At 39.2% G+C, this 15,394-nt stretch overlaps 1 protein-coding gene across 1 annotated transcript in view; it reads right to left on the bottom strand.

Moving 5' to 3' along the window:
- The window catches only part of LOC115004539 (protein kinase C-binding protein NELL1-like), a 239,280-nt gene that overhangs the window by 20,486 nt on the left and 203,400 nt on the right, over window positions 1-15,394 (bottom strand). The window contains 2 exon segments of the mRNA XM_029426188.1: window positions 1,074-1,214; window positions 10,868-10,963. Coding sequence (XP_029282048.1) covers window positions 1,074-1,214; window positions 10,868-10,963 — 237 coding nt within the window.

Genomic DNA, 15,394 nt, shown 5'->3' with positions numbered 1-15,394 from the left:
CATTTTTACTCCACTACATTTATTTTAAAGGTTTAGTTACTAGTTACTTTGCATATACAGATTAGCAATACAAAGTATAGCCTTTTCAGCAAATACGTGATGTTTATATGCTTCTGTTTTTCCGACTGTGCCTCTCTTGACTGTGATCTTGGTGATCATGTGAGAGAGGGTGAGTGACACAGACATCTAATAGCGGCTCAAGGCTAATGTGTGTTACTCATGAATATCTCATGTGTGTGGGTTCCACACAACATGTTTAGATCCCGTTTAGATGGAGGTAAGAAGCCCTCTGATTAGCCTCTTTGTAAGCAGGTTGTGTTCCTAGAGTCTGTTAGGGCCCTGGCCAAAGATTCCCAGGGGGCCTCATCGACCTCCTCGCCGCCGACTGACCTGAAGCGTGTATTTACGCTTATTTTTTCTCGTTCATTTTGTTTATTTATTGATTGTGTATGAGATAATCCATATCTTAAAGTTTAAAACGTTTAGAAAAGTGGAATCAAGTTTTTTTCCGTCCTTTTTTATTATATCTTTTCAATTATTTGGGCCTTTTTAATTGGGTATTATTATTATTATTATTATTATTATTCTGTCTTCATTTAATTCTCTTCCTTTTTGTTCTTGCATTCTGTATTTATAGTAATGATTATTTTTGTTTTCTCTTATCTTCTTTCATTCCTGCAGACCAACTCCTGTTCTCTATGTGCTTGTTAATCTAATACCTTTTTTATTTGCATTATCTAAATAAGCAATTTAAAAAAGAATGCTGCTGGATGGCATATTAGAGAAAACGCACACGCACCCATACATTACTGGACAGCCAGCTTCTGTCTACATGCTAGATTTTCAAAGAGGATAAATGAGAGACAAAATGACAATACAGTGATCGTGTAGGAGACCAGAGATAAAAGAGACTTGAAAAAGGAAGCCGTGCACTGACAGTAATCATAATTCATGAGCAATTGAACACAGAAAAGATGAGAAAGTCTACAGCAACTAGGCGGTGGGCATGCAGAGGTTGAGGGACTGGTGTTTCAAGCAGTAATAAGGATGTTTTCAATTCAATGTATGCTCACCAATGCAGGAGCTCCCATCGAGCAGGTAGGAGCCATTGTCATGGAAACCACTTCTGCATTCACAGTGGTACCAGCCGGGCAGGTTGATACAGCGGGAGTGGTTGTGGCACTCAATCAGGCCCTCTGCACACTCGTCAATATCTGAGGACACAAACAAACACATCAGCATCGGTCTAAATTTCTTTCCGAGGCAACAAGCCTCTAAACCTGAAACAAATTTGTATCTTCTTCTTTTTTTTTGCCTGTTCTTTGATCTGTGCTGGTTATAACAGTGGAGGTTGATTAGATCACAGCAAACTGCCACCACAACAGCAGAGCTGGGTCAGCGGCTGCCCACATTTGACAGCCAACATCTCTGCAGCCTGTCTGCCACAGCAGGGATCAAAGTATTTTGTAAATCACACCATTTGGCAGCAGAGTCGTTTCCTTTCGTGCACTTCTCTGTTTCTTCTCCTCGCCCATTCTGATGTTTTCTACTCCGCTTACTTTGTTTCTGGTGTGCGGCGTGCATACACATGACCAGCCCAGAGGCGTTAGGTCTTTGCTACTTCTCAGGGGAGCAAATCTCTCTCATACATTATGTATGGAGTGAGCTCTGCTCCTCATCTGCAGCTCTCTCGCTTCTGGCTGTATAAGACGCGACCTGTGCACACACCCTGATGGTTAAAGAGTGACCTTCAGTCACACCTTCATTCACCTAAACGCACACCATAGCAAAGAGGGAAAAGTAGCAAGGGACTACTTTTTAAGTGTCATCGTGTCTCATGTGGTTGCTGAAGGGAGAAAGACTCACATTTATCAAGAATGTATTTGAGTATTTTCTCTCCGCTTACAGTCTTTGCTCTCAGCTATGCTAAACAGGACACATCTTTGTACTGAATACATCTACAGTCGTCAGCTTATGGAGCTTAGACAAGTAGTGTAATTATATTTAAAGTAAATACTAGTTAAATGAGTTAGAGCTGAAGAGATTGAAAAAAATGAAAAAAAAATTTTTAAAAAGGGATTTGCGTATACTAAATACAACATTTGTTGAAACGGTTATAATATTTGCTATTTTGTAATGAACAATTTAAATTCCACCCTTTATACCTATAAATGAGTTAATATGTACTTTTTAAGTCATTCTATCTATTGAGGGTTTCTGTAGCTTTAACTGTGATACACAGCATATTTATATTGTCAGGTGAAAAGTGAAACACACACACACACACACACACACACACACACACACACACACACACACACACACACACACACACACACACACACACACACATTTATCTCTATATAGATCAAAAGAGACTCAGGGTGAGTCCTTTAGCAGTGTGTGTAGTGGTTGTGTTGTTAGTCTGGTGCGCTGTGGTAATAATACGTGACAGCTGCTGGGAGGGCTGCCCTGTGTCAGCCTCACAGGTCAGAGATCTGGTCAGAGCTACACCAAAAGACTCCCTCTTTGTCATCTCATGGAAAGTTACCAAGATTAGAGGTGACTGGTGGCTGAGAGCAACTAACCCTTCAACAAAAGAGCAGTGCTGTGCGTGTGCATGAGCGGGCATACGTCCACGATCCTGATTCAATTCAACAGGTGACATTTTAATACTTCCAGTTTATTCAATTGTGTAAAGTAAAATACACAATTGTGCTGCAGATTTAATTACACATACAGCGAGGCAAGTACAATTCAAAGAATTAAACTTTTCAAATTGATGTTAGCTCCTCAACACTTAAGTTGATATACATCACAATGAATGAATGCTAGTTGCATCTCTACTGTAGACACATGAAAAGCATTGAGGTTGGTTAAAAAAAAGCTATCCACCAAGATCTCACCAGCCTCTCTTATCAGTTTTACACCAACATGGAAGGGTAACGTGCTGGTCCGCACACCTAATTTTGATCCGCTCGGAGCATTTCCACCAAAAGCAAATTGGTTCAGAACCTGAAAACTTGTTTACCAGCTGGAACCAAACAAAAGAGGTCTTGACAATTTCATATTCTACATGTTGGGAAAAGAAAGGTTGGAGTCTTGTACGTAATAGTCTACTCCGTTGTTGTACTTGCATTATTACTGTTGTACTGTAAAAACAAAAAAAATATATATATAAACATACATATATATTTGATTCACAAATCAAAACAATAATATAACACAAAAATATAGCAACTAAATTGAAACTAGTTCTTGGGAAAAAGATCAAATGAATGTATTGAATTCACTTTGTGGCTGTTTGACTTTCTCCTGTTAGCTTCACATGCATATACACAGTGAAGGGGTTAGACAGTGAAGAAAAACATGTACAGCATCTTGAAAACAACACACTTGCAAATAATGATGTCATCAATGTCATAGTATATTGGTACATTTCACGATTGCAAAGCTGTCGGCGTCTTTATTTAAACATGCAACAGATCACAGCAGCCATTGGTCACTGTGGCATGTATGTACAGTGTTGTCGCTGTAACTATTCAAATTAGTTGTTTGTCACAACAAATAATGCACAACGCTTTGTACAAACTAGGATCATGGCAAAATGATTTAATCAAAATAAAGCAAGATTTGTTATTCATCTATTTTTTTTATTTGCTGACATACAAACTTTCTACTTACACATATTTTTTGAGACGCCACATTCTGTACATCTTTTTGGTTTGCATAAACACATAAAGATACATATGCTCCATGTGGAGAGAACCTTTGGAAATGTCCGGTTGGAACATTTATAGTGCACAAATAACAGGCGCCAGTGCTGCAAACCTTCCTAATAACAGTAATTCTGCCCTTTTCTCCAAAATATATGTCTATAATTTATGAAAAGTGACTCATTCCAAAAGGTGAAAAACCTTTTGGAATGACTGCTCCCACTTTAATTGTGAGGTATATGAAGTGTTGCAATTCTTCTTTCATCTTTTGAGAGAAATATTGTGTCTTTGAAAAATGATGATTTCCAACATTTATTTCTCTCCCTCTCCCCGTTTCATCTATCTTTGGCTGTTCTGTATTTCACAGAGGACGGTGACATGTGTTTCATTGTTTTGACTGTGTAGGCTACAGCACTGAATTGAAAACAATGACTATGTAATTAAATGGTCTACTTTCAGCTTCAACAGTGAGTGAAAGTGTTTAATAATATACTGGGTGAACAGTGAAGAAACAGTAACACAGGACAATACAATACAGTTTAGTGCCAAACGGCTAATCGTGTGTTTCATTTGCTTGATTTAGCGAAAATCAGTTCGCACATCCTTGCGAAATATGTTGTTCTGGAAATTTGGTGACATATTGATTATTGGCAGGTCCTACACTGGCTACCACTGGTTGGCGCTGATTTTGTTTCATGACAAAGTAGGGACGAAGGGGAAAGTTTGCTTCACGGTTATCACTGTTCCCTTAAAGAAGGGAGTGACACTTTAATCGACAGCGCTGCAGTACAGAGCAGAAACTCACCTGAGCTCTGTGATATACATTCTGGATCAAAAATGATAAATTCTTTCCACCTGTATTCCATCTATTTGTTTTTGTTTTATATCATTCAACTCCACTTCAGAGCTAAATACCTTTAATTAAGTCACAGCTCCCCACTAACATTATTTATGTATCTAGTGTGCACATTTTGGTTTCTTTCATCAGCTGCAATAGCATTAGCTTCCATATTTAGCAAATTTATGTTGAACTTGGCAGTACTGTCAACTGTCAGAGATGCTTCTGTTTCCAGGATGTAAACTCTTCAGGCTTTATTTTTTTAATATTTATATACTGTCTCATAAAATTATTTAAAATATATTTTTTAAGGGCTTTTATGTATTTTATTTATTGGATAATACAGCCTAAGATAGTCAGGAAAGGGGGGGGGGGGGTGGAAATGGTAAGGGTTTAAAGGTTTATCCTCTGGGGAGCATGAATGTGTCTATACATTTAAATGGAAGCCATTATATTGTACCATTTACCATCTTTGATAGTTGACCCAAAGGTGGCCCTACAGGAAAGGTCAGGGGCCTTTTCATGAATAAATAAGCATGAATATTTATCCTATTTAATATTAAAACAGGCATTCTAGGTATCTTATTTCATTTTATAAATACATTATGTTGCCAACATCCAGCCTCACATACTTGTAAATCTTTAAATCTTAAATTGCATGCTAGAAAATAATACTCTGTAGTTTTAAATAATGCTTATCAGCACAACACATGTGTAATGATGGATCCACCAGGAAAGAGGAGGTGGAACTAAAAACCTGAAGTGAAAAGATGATCTCTCTGATCTGAGACCTGTGATAATCCACTGCACCAATTGTAGCTACAGAAATAATAACTCATTCTACCAGGACTCTCAATCTCTTTTTATGGAGAGCACATGCTATTTAAAACCCCATTCATCACCTGCCTAGTAAAACCTTTTCATTTAGATGTAATAAAAGCTCACTTTATTCACACACAGCCAATAATTCCTGTTGCTCAATAGTCTTATAGAGCTATTTGTTAGTGTGTGTTTGAGTATGTGAACAGCCCTCCATTCTCTTCGTCTGTGTGGTAGTGAGTTGGACAGGTGACCTTCCTGTGGAATAAAGTACAATATGCTCGAGTACACACACTCCATCAATCTTTGTTACAGCCAGAGGAAGGAAAGCAGCCTGACAGCATATCACATTTCCCTCCGTTTCCTTCCATTGCAATGCAAACGAGCACTCAGTACTTTATGCGGGGCTTCACTTCTGCCCCGCCTTTGGATTTTCCCAACAGGAATACATGAGGACGTTATGACAGCCTGGACTGTGAAGAGCTGTGAGTTTTAGCTCACGGAGGAAATGGGAATTAAATCCACACATAGTTAAAATAATCCCCAAGCTCTTGGGAGAATCCCGACGCCTACTGATCTTTACACAATTTACCTCAACTCAGCCCTACTAACCTATTGAAACAACATCACAGGAAATGTAACTACGGGTATTTACAGTAATGTGTCTTCAGACAGAAACGACAACCAATGTTGGTGTTTGTTGCTACCTGATGGTCTGCGACCAGTGCATACAATTAACAGCCTGCTGGATTAAAGGAGCACTAAAAGTGACCACAGCCAAGCACTAATGAAAGCATGCAGCGCTGTTCTACGACTGGTATCTTCACTCATTTACAGAGACCTCCCATAAAACGTCTGCTCGCTACAGAACAACTATTGTTTCAACAGCGTTCCAATGGTTAGATTTCAGTGTGAAGCAGATCTTATATACCGGGGGTCTTCAATGATTTTTAGACCAAGGACCCCCAAACTGATGGAGAGCTGGAGCAGGGACCCCCCTACTATATATATTTATATTCATTTACATTAATTACTAAGCTATTCAATTAATACTGAATGTGTGCATTGCTGACTGAAAGATAACATCTTTTGACTCCATGTATCCGTTCGCTACAATATGTTGGATTCACGTTAATGTGTATTTAAAGACATTTACATTTGTGGGGAAAAAATAGGTTTAAAAAAAGAAAATAATTAATTCTCTAATCGACCAAAAATGTGGACCCCCTGTTGAAGACCTCTGCTATATACTATATGTTCAAATAACATCACTGAATTGCTGTTGACACAACAATTATATGTAACCTGGATGTCTAGAAGAAAACTTGTACTTTTTAAACACATCTAGCCGAAGGTTAAAGTTAAATTTTTAAAGATTTATACTTTGAAGAGGTGTCACTTACTGCAATTTGACTGACACTTAAAAAATACTCCAACACACATTATACTGTGTATACACTGCTGTCGCTACTGTGCACTAAATGGGTGAACTTGAACCCTAACACATATTCCGCAGTACAGTGAGTGCATTACATTAACTTCTTTGACAAAGAGTTGACTTCACGATGTGTGAACCGGGAGTTCATCGTTGGTTTAACTGTTCACTCTTGGATCCTTTGGAGTAAAGCATTTCATAGTAATAATAATTAACAGTGGATCTGTGGGAGAAGATGAAAACATCAGTGAGAAGGTCAACTCTGTTTCCCATCGGCTTTATATTTAGATGCTCTTAACCCCCCACTGAGCTACAGTGTACACCACAGAGGAGGTAAGTCAGTGGAGCAGTGGTGTGTTTCATTACACAGAAGGGAGGAGCAGCAGAGAGGGAGGCAGAAGTGGAGACTGGTGTACATGAGAGTAGTACATACAGATAGTGAGACAGTTTGCCAAATGTAAAGACAGGTTGAGAGTGAAATACAGAGACAGACAGAGAACGTGTTGTGCACAAAGTTAAAACTAAAACTCTCTATAGAGCTCGTACATCTTGCCTGCAGCAAGTCTTCAAGGGAAACTCCACCAACTTCACAGCACTTTAAAGACAACTGAGCATTTTACCTCCATTTTACTTACCACTAATATAACATACTGTGTGTACGATATATTTTATGTGGTATTTGCTTAAAATGCACAAGACAGTTGTAAATGATGCATTAAGACAAACAACAAAGTGAAGCAACTTCTGATGGGAGATGATGGTTCATTTTCTAAATTGAACTGATAAGTAATTATTTCACTCTAACTTGGGAATAGAAACACATTCAACTACAATGGCAGTCGGAGAGCACAGACCTGGTGGGGAATTCCGCACAAAGGCTCTGTCCCGCAAACTCAACGAACATGAAACATCATTTGTGTATGCGCCCCATGATTTGGATTGGCTCTAAACATTTTGATGGGTCCTCCCTCTTGGCCTATCAGCCTTCCATCAAGTTTCCTAAAAATCTGGCTGGGAGTTTTGCCCAAATCCAGACAAACAGACAAACAGACAGACGAACCGAGCCAAAAAAACTACGTCCGTAGCAGAGGTAATTATAAAGACCAAACCAATTTGACAATTTAATGTTGCTGACCAGTAATGGTAAACACTTGAGAACAATAATTCATGCCCTTCATCTGAACTACAGGGGACATTTTAAAGGACGATTCTGGCTCCTATTATCATTCACACCTCACACTGTCCTCTCAGAGTTTACAGTTTGTGCTTACACTTCTAACAAATACATTTGGGATGCACCTGCCAACCAGCCTTTTAAGATTTTTACGCTGCTTTCAATATTTATGCTTCAATTTTTCAGCAGAATCAAGCGCATGAACATTTTCTTCAAAACACTGTACCTATTTCTAGTGCGATATAAAGAGGTGTGCTCTCTCCAAATGTTTAGGATTTTGTTAACATGTTATCTCTATTATCTTTCATTCCCTTCTAGCACACAGTGAGTGGAAACCAGAGCCTGTTCTTCTGTAGCTTCTGCAAATGAGATATGCATGTAGAGAGAAACAGTTTGACACCCAGACAGACACAGATTTTGACAGAGAGATACAGTAATTTTGCACTGCATCACATCTGTAGCAGCCTCGGGCAGCAGCCGGAGGGCCGCAGGGAGGAGCCTCATTAGTGGGATGAGTCCATATTTTGGCTCCTATGAGGGGATGAGGGAGGAGAGCTGCATTCTGCACCTCATCTGCTCCTCACTTCCACACTATATTTTCTTCTTTGCATAATATTTTCCTCCCCTCTTAAATGGTTCAAAGAGAGGAAACAGTATCGTTTTGCAGATGCAAAGTAGCCACTTTTTCAAATCAATCCTGCATTTTGTTTTTCATCAAAATTCAATTTACAGGCACAGATGTAAAGTCTGTGCCAAGATGCAATGGTGAAATGTTACATTTGGATATAAAATGTATTCTTTTTTTGAGAACAGCATTGAGGAATTAGCTTGCCACATTCATTCATTAATAGATATTTGAAGCTGTTTATTGGGAGAATAATTAGTGCTTGGTTGATTGCTTTCATAAAATGCGTTGCACGCTGATTGCCATTGATTCAGCAGTTCAAATGCTCAGTCTTGAAAGAATATCTATATTAGATTTTAGTATCGAGGTTATATTCTCCACAACAAAGTAAAAAGTGTAGTGAAAGAAAAGAGGAAGTGCATGGTTTGTTTAAAGTGTGACATTAACAATCTTTTATATTTCCAAGAATGTGAGGTATAAAAATTCAAAGCTTCCAAGTAGTTAATTGCCAACGTTCAATTTTTTGAACGTTGGCAATTAACTCTGCCCTCTGTTTTGCTGGTCATTTGATGATGGAATTTGTGTACTTCTCCTCCATGCATGCACACACGCACGCACGCACGCGCGCACGCGCACACACACACAAAACACACACACACACACACACACACACACACACACACACACACACACACGCACACAGAGCTTTGAATTGTTACATAGAGATCAGAGGAAGTCTTTTATCATCACTGCTATGACAAATACCAGCAGCTGTGACAGTAACAGCTTATTATTTTTTTGTCTTACACCACTAAAACGTTTAATTATTCATTCTTTAAATACATTTAGTTTTTTTAAACGTACTATATCAATATGTATTATCACTGTTTACTCTCTAACATGCAATATGTAACATTGTGGAGGGAACACAGTTGTTTTTAATATTAGATATTTGTGTAATGTTTACACTTAATTCTATCTGCTCCCTGATGAGTTCCTTGGAGCACAAACATGTGATGAAGATAGGACATGTATTCCAGGAGGTCTGCAGCAAGCACACTGGCACAATCATCCTCCACTTTACATATTACCAGAACCTATTAGGACTGAGTGGTTGAGGCTACATGCACCGTATGTAATGTCACCATTAATGTGTACATCTAAGTGTTCCTAGTATTTAAAGGGAAACCATGGCAACATGCTGTTAATAGCTGAACTGTGCATGTGGTGTTCTACAAGAGCTGGTTGATCACCTCAGTAAAAAAAAGAGGCTGTATAAGACTTAATACCAGAAGACAGTTAAAGAGAGGAGAGGTGAGGAAGAAAAAGGTGAGGAAAACAGGGAGGAGACAAGAGGGATACGGGAAGTAAAAGGGGAGGATGAGAGGAGAAGAGAGCAAAGGGTAGCGGAGGATAGAGGGAAAGAAAAGAAGAGGAAAATAGAAGATAATTGCACAGGAGGAAAGGGGTAGAGGAGAAGAGGAAAAGGGAGGAAAGGAAGAGATAGTGAAGGAATGAAGGGAAGAAGAAAAGGAAACAGAAAGAGAGCAGAAGAGGAGAGTTGTAAAAGTTGACAACAAGAAAGAGAAGGAAAGGAGAGAATGAGGGAAAGAAAAAAAGAAAGAACATGGAGGAAAGGAGAGGCGAGGGTAAGGGAGGACGGTACTTTAGAAGATGAAAGAAAGGAGAGAAGGGGAAGAGATTGGGAAACGATGGGGGAGCAGAGAAAGGAAAGAGGAGATGAGAAGAGACAACAAATGAAGGATCTGCGTAAAAGAGGGGAGGAAAAAGAGGAGGGGAGGAGAGCAAGGTGGGGAGGAAAAAGGAAGAGGAAAGGAGAGACAGGAAGGAGGAGAGAAGAATAGAGGATAGCAAGAAAGTGAGGAAGGGGGAGAGGAAGGAAAATGGAGCAGGAGTAAGAGGAAGGAGGGAGTGAGAAAGGAGAGTAGAGAAGAATTAGCTGTCCTTTTCTATGGCTCTCCCGGGTCCAATTTAAACACAGGGCTTTAGAGATAAAGTGTGGAAGTGTGTGTGTGTGTGTGTGTGTGTGTGTGTGTGTGTGTGTGTGTATGTGTGTGTGTAGGAAAGAGTAAGTGAGAGAGAAGAAACAGAGGGAGACAAGGAGCGACTGCCGAGCCCTCACACCGACGTAAAGACCATTCCTCTGGTGTCAACAATATGATTCTCTCGCTGACCTTTAATAAGGAGGGACAACTGGACAAGCCGGACAGGCGAGGGGTCGGGGTTTCTCAGGTCTTACCTGTCTCACAGTGGCGTCCTGTAAATCCTGAGGGACAGACGCACGTGTTGGGAGACACGCAGGTCCCGCCGCTCCTGCATCCCTCTTCACAGAAAGCTAGAAAGAGAAAGAGAAATGTATTTGCTCAGTTTGTCTTCATATTCTGGATATCACAGCAGCAGCAGCAGCAGCACAACAAGGCTTAGGAGTCCTGCAGTTTAAGATTTCATGAAGGCATTACAAGGTGCCAAAGTGGTTCCACTGGGAGGAAACACGCTTTTCACACTTTTTTGTCATCACATTGGTTTATAAATGGTGTTTTTATGTTCAGATGTGTGGGTGTATACTCAAGATGTGGTGTGCTATGGAGCAACCTGATCAAATATTATCACAAGATCTGAAATGGCAATATTGTGCACTCAAAAGAGGCACCGCACCATTAGCCATCGACTGATAAACAGCTCAAAACTCTAACCTGACCCCTCAAATTCATTTTGCATTATTTGAAATTTGATTTTGAAGTAGTTTTCATCTATAAGATAGCTTCTCCATTGGGGAGTTAAGTGATGGAGATACAATGGTGGTGATGGCCAAGTGGTCTAGTGGTATGGCAAATATAACACCAGATGGTTGTGAGTTTCATACCAGGGCTGCCACCATTGTGCCCCTGAGCAAGGTACTTAACCCTGAGTTGCTTCAGGGGAACTGTCCCTGTAGTTAGTTCTCTGTAAGTCGCTCTGGATAAGAGCATCTGCTAAATGACCTATAAAAATGGCCCCATGGGTAAAAATGTCTAAGAGCAAGATAGAGTTGTTTTTTTCAAAGATGCACTTATCAATATGTTTAAATTAACAATTGATCAAACGTCTATGTTGGAGGCCACTTGTAGTGACACGCACACAGCACACTACCTGTCCAGCACCACACAGAAAGTTAGTGATAAGAAAAGAGCAAGACAATTTGTGTTGGTCGGGACAAAACCAGAGCTAAAAAGAGAGTAAATATGAGCCTTACATTCATTAAGGGGACTAAACATGACTCTAAATGAATGATAACGTTACTCTTTTGGTGTTTTCAGCATGTTGTGGATTTTGTCTATCCCCCAATTGACCAATGCTTTACAAACACAAATATTTAATGAGCTAAAGAAACAAACTCTTTCTTAAAGAATAACTAACATCACAAGAGCATGAAAACTTCCAATGCACTTTTCAGTGAAAGTAATGGCTTTTTAATGACTGTGCAGCCTACCTGTGGAGCTACACCAGACACATCGGCGGGACAGAAAGATTCAAGGATCATTTATTGTCAGTATGTAACAAAGTAAAACATGACAAAGCAAAATGGAAACAAAAACAGCAGTGTATTCGTGTAGTGAATATTTCTAATTTGCATTAGGAGGAATGAACACAGTAGCAACAAAAATAATTGGTGTATTCTCTGGGCAAATGTTATGACCGACATCTTTAAGGGCAGGGCAAATATGTTTACCTATTGTGTGTAAGTAATGTTGGCATAGAGCAACTGGAACCACTCCTTCGTACACTGGCTTCATATTTTTTACGTGATAATTCAACTGTTTCGTCTATTGGAAGCGTTGGTTAAAACAGTTTTAAAGCTTCTGTGATAGTGACCTGAATATTATATCTATTTTTTTATTGGGTTTACTCTAAGAGCTTGCTTGTACTGGTTGGACAGCACAATGATGTAACAGATTTTATCGTGGATACTCAAGCTTGGCTCTGAGGTAAGTGGACTGCTTTTATAGCTCATTTATCCTGAAAACAGTGCAAAACACTCTACAAAGCCTTACATTTGCCCACATTCACCCACACGCACACACATCCACACACTGACTGTGGCAGAGCTGCCATGCAAGGAGTTAACCTCAGAAGCACATTTGAAGTTCAAAGACTACCTGCTCTACGCCTGAGCTACTGTTGTGCCATAGTTGAAAGAAATGCAATAAAACCCTAGCTTGCATGTATTTGTTACCTCACATTTTCTCTTGTAAGATGTATTTTGTAAGAGCTGCTGGTAAGGCCATGGCACCACGCATACAAAACAATAGTCCTTTGATCTAAATATATATTATACTAAATATATACTTATATTCCAAATATCCAAACCGATCCGCGTGGCTCTTCCAAAAACGATACATTAGCATTTTCTGACCTGCCACCACTTTAGTTGAAGTCTGGTGAGATTTAAAACAGCTTAGTTGCTGTTATGAAAAGATCACCTCCATGGCTTAAATGAACCGGCCAAACGAATCATAAGCACGTAGTTTTGTTGCATTTTTGTTTTGAAAAAGTTATCTAGGAGAAGATACATACTTATACTGCAGTTTAGTTTTATGGTACCAGAAACGGAACCTTCGGCCTCCGGGCCGTATACGGCCCGCAAGACCATTTGATCCGGCCCTCGAGGTAATTCATAAACGCACGCAAAAAAATCCACTAGAAAAAGTATAGCATAAATCGGGCAACTGACTGTTTTTCCTGGCCAAGGTCAGGGTCCTTGAACACAACACGAGCGAACATTTTTATTCAATTTAATTATTGCGTACTGCCTTTTTACTTATGTTCTTTTTCTGTGGCAAGATACATTTCCCCATTGTGGCACTAATAAAGGATTGCTGATGTATGATAAAACAGAAAGATACATGGCTATAAAAGTCGCTTTTTTGCACAGCATAAAAGAAAAGTGAAATGAATGGGCTGCGTCTTAAAAATGTTTGCAGAGGTTATGAGTTCAATAATTTATACGGCCCTCAAAGGATGTTGTAAAAAATAAAATGGCAGGAAAAAGGTTCCCCACCCCTGTGTTAGAGTATGTGTGAACCACTATCTCCCTGCCTTTTGTTGGTGCAAATGACTGTGATTTGTACTGTGAGCATACAGGGTGTGATGCATCGACGTGGCTGTGACAGACACACAAAGGAGAAGGGGAAGGTTGAGGAGAGCTGGCAGAGGAACGTACTCCACAAAACAAAAGGAAGAGCGAGTGTAGGGAGAGACAGTGAGAAAGAGTAGTTACTCAGTGCTTAAAGCGAGGAGGATTAAACCAAAAAAGAGGGCAGACTTAATTGAGCAAGTTCATTAAAGAGAAATTACTTGAGTATTTCTCTGCTTAATTAATGACACGATTTGAAAGATGAGCCTTAATGGGCTGGAAAATCTATTTATAGTCCCATACATAGGGTGTGTGAGCATAATATCTGTCTGGTGTAATGTATGTGCAGCAGCTTGTCTCCATTTTGTTTATGAATATGAGGAAACATAATTTATCTGTTTAAATTATTACCCTTGTGTTTAGAAAAAATGCTTAATATACAAACAAATGCACAAGTGCAATAAATAAAAGCAGAGCCCCATGCCAAAAGCTATTATAGCTATTAATTTGACTGGTTCCACTATTTAAGAAGTTCTATCAGGCCCTCATTAGGAGCCTGATTGCCTCTGTACTAATAAACCTCACACTTAAAAATTAATTACACTTATATCGACTCAATCTATCTCCAGCTCTAATTATCATTTCACCACCATCAGCATAACGCTGCCTGCCTTCTGAACTAATGACTTACAAAGATGAGGGGGCTTTATCAGGGGCGGGTGGGTGGCCGTGTGTTTTTTAAGATTCAAATTTTTCAATAAAGCTGAAATAATTTTCCTTCCCAGAGATAACCCTACATTTCCAGGTGCCTTCAGTATTTGTTACTTAAAAAAAACATCTATTGACATACTGCAACTCTTCACCCAAAGTCAGATTTATCATACCAATAATAACAATGCAGTCCAATTAGGTTAAAACTCACTTTTACATTCACACAGTATGAAATTGGTGATGAAATTACATAACAAGTAATAACATAACAGTAACATGTTCAGTTTACTGTTTTAAAGATATTTAGAGTTTGGGATAATAATATAGAATAACACAACTTTACTTTAAACTGGATTTATTCTTTTAAATCAAGATGTCCTGGCGCATACAGCTCAGGATGTGACCTAAGAGTCAGTTTAGGATATAACCTGTTGATTGTTGTAAAGATGATATTTTTGGTTGAAATGTGAATACTGTCAGTGACTCCCATATAAAAAGAAATATAGTAAAATAAAATAAGCAACACGCTTGGCATCTGAGCAAGTTTTGCCTAAAGTGGCCCAGCTCTGCGTTGACATGTGTTACTGCTTGTGCTTTTCTTTTCATCGCAGCAGCACAACTCACTAATCACGGCCTGCCATGTTGTTTTTGAAGTGATTCCAAGTGAAACGAGCTACGAACACTTTTATTTTGTTACTCTGTTTGCAACATGTTTTTGCAGGAAGGGTCAGGCTTTAGTGTGCATTCTATACCTGATTGCTATCGTGTTTACATTCTCTCACCATGAATTTATGATAGAGTGGCAAATAGTAACAAGAAGATTTGCCCTTGAATTGGCTTTGCTAGATCTTTGGTGGATGTACAGCATGTGCTCCCTGGGGGCTTTTTTTCTGAGAGAAGAACATAGACTATACATACAGAGTGTGATGCTTTTCCATGCCC

The sequence above is a fragment of the Cottoperca gobio genome, chromosome 3 (assembly GCF_900634415.1).
Source record: "Cottoperca gobio chromosome 3, fCotGob3.1, whole genome shotgun sequence".
In the NCBI taxonomy this organism is placed as follows: domain Eukaryota; kingdom Metazoa; phylum Chordata; class Actinopteri; order Perciformes; family Bovichtidae; genus Cottoperca; species Cottoperca gobio.
The sequence above is the reverse complement of the archived record's forward strand: the minus strand, read 5'-3'. Positions and strand labels throughout refer to the sequence as shown.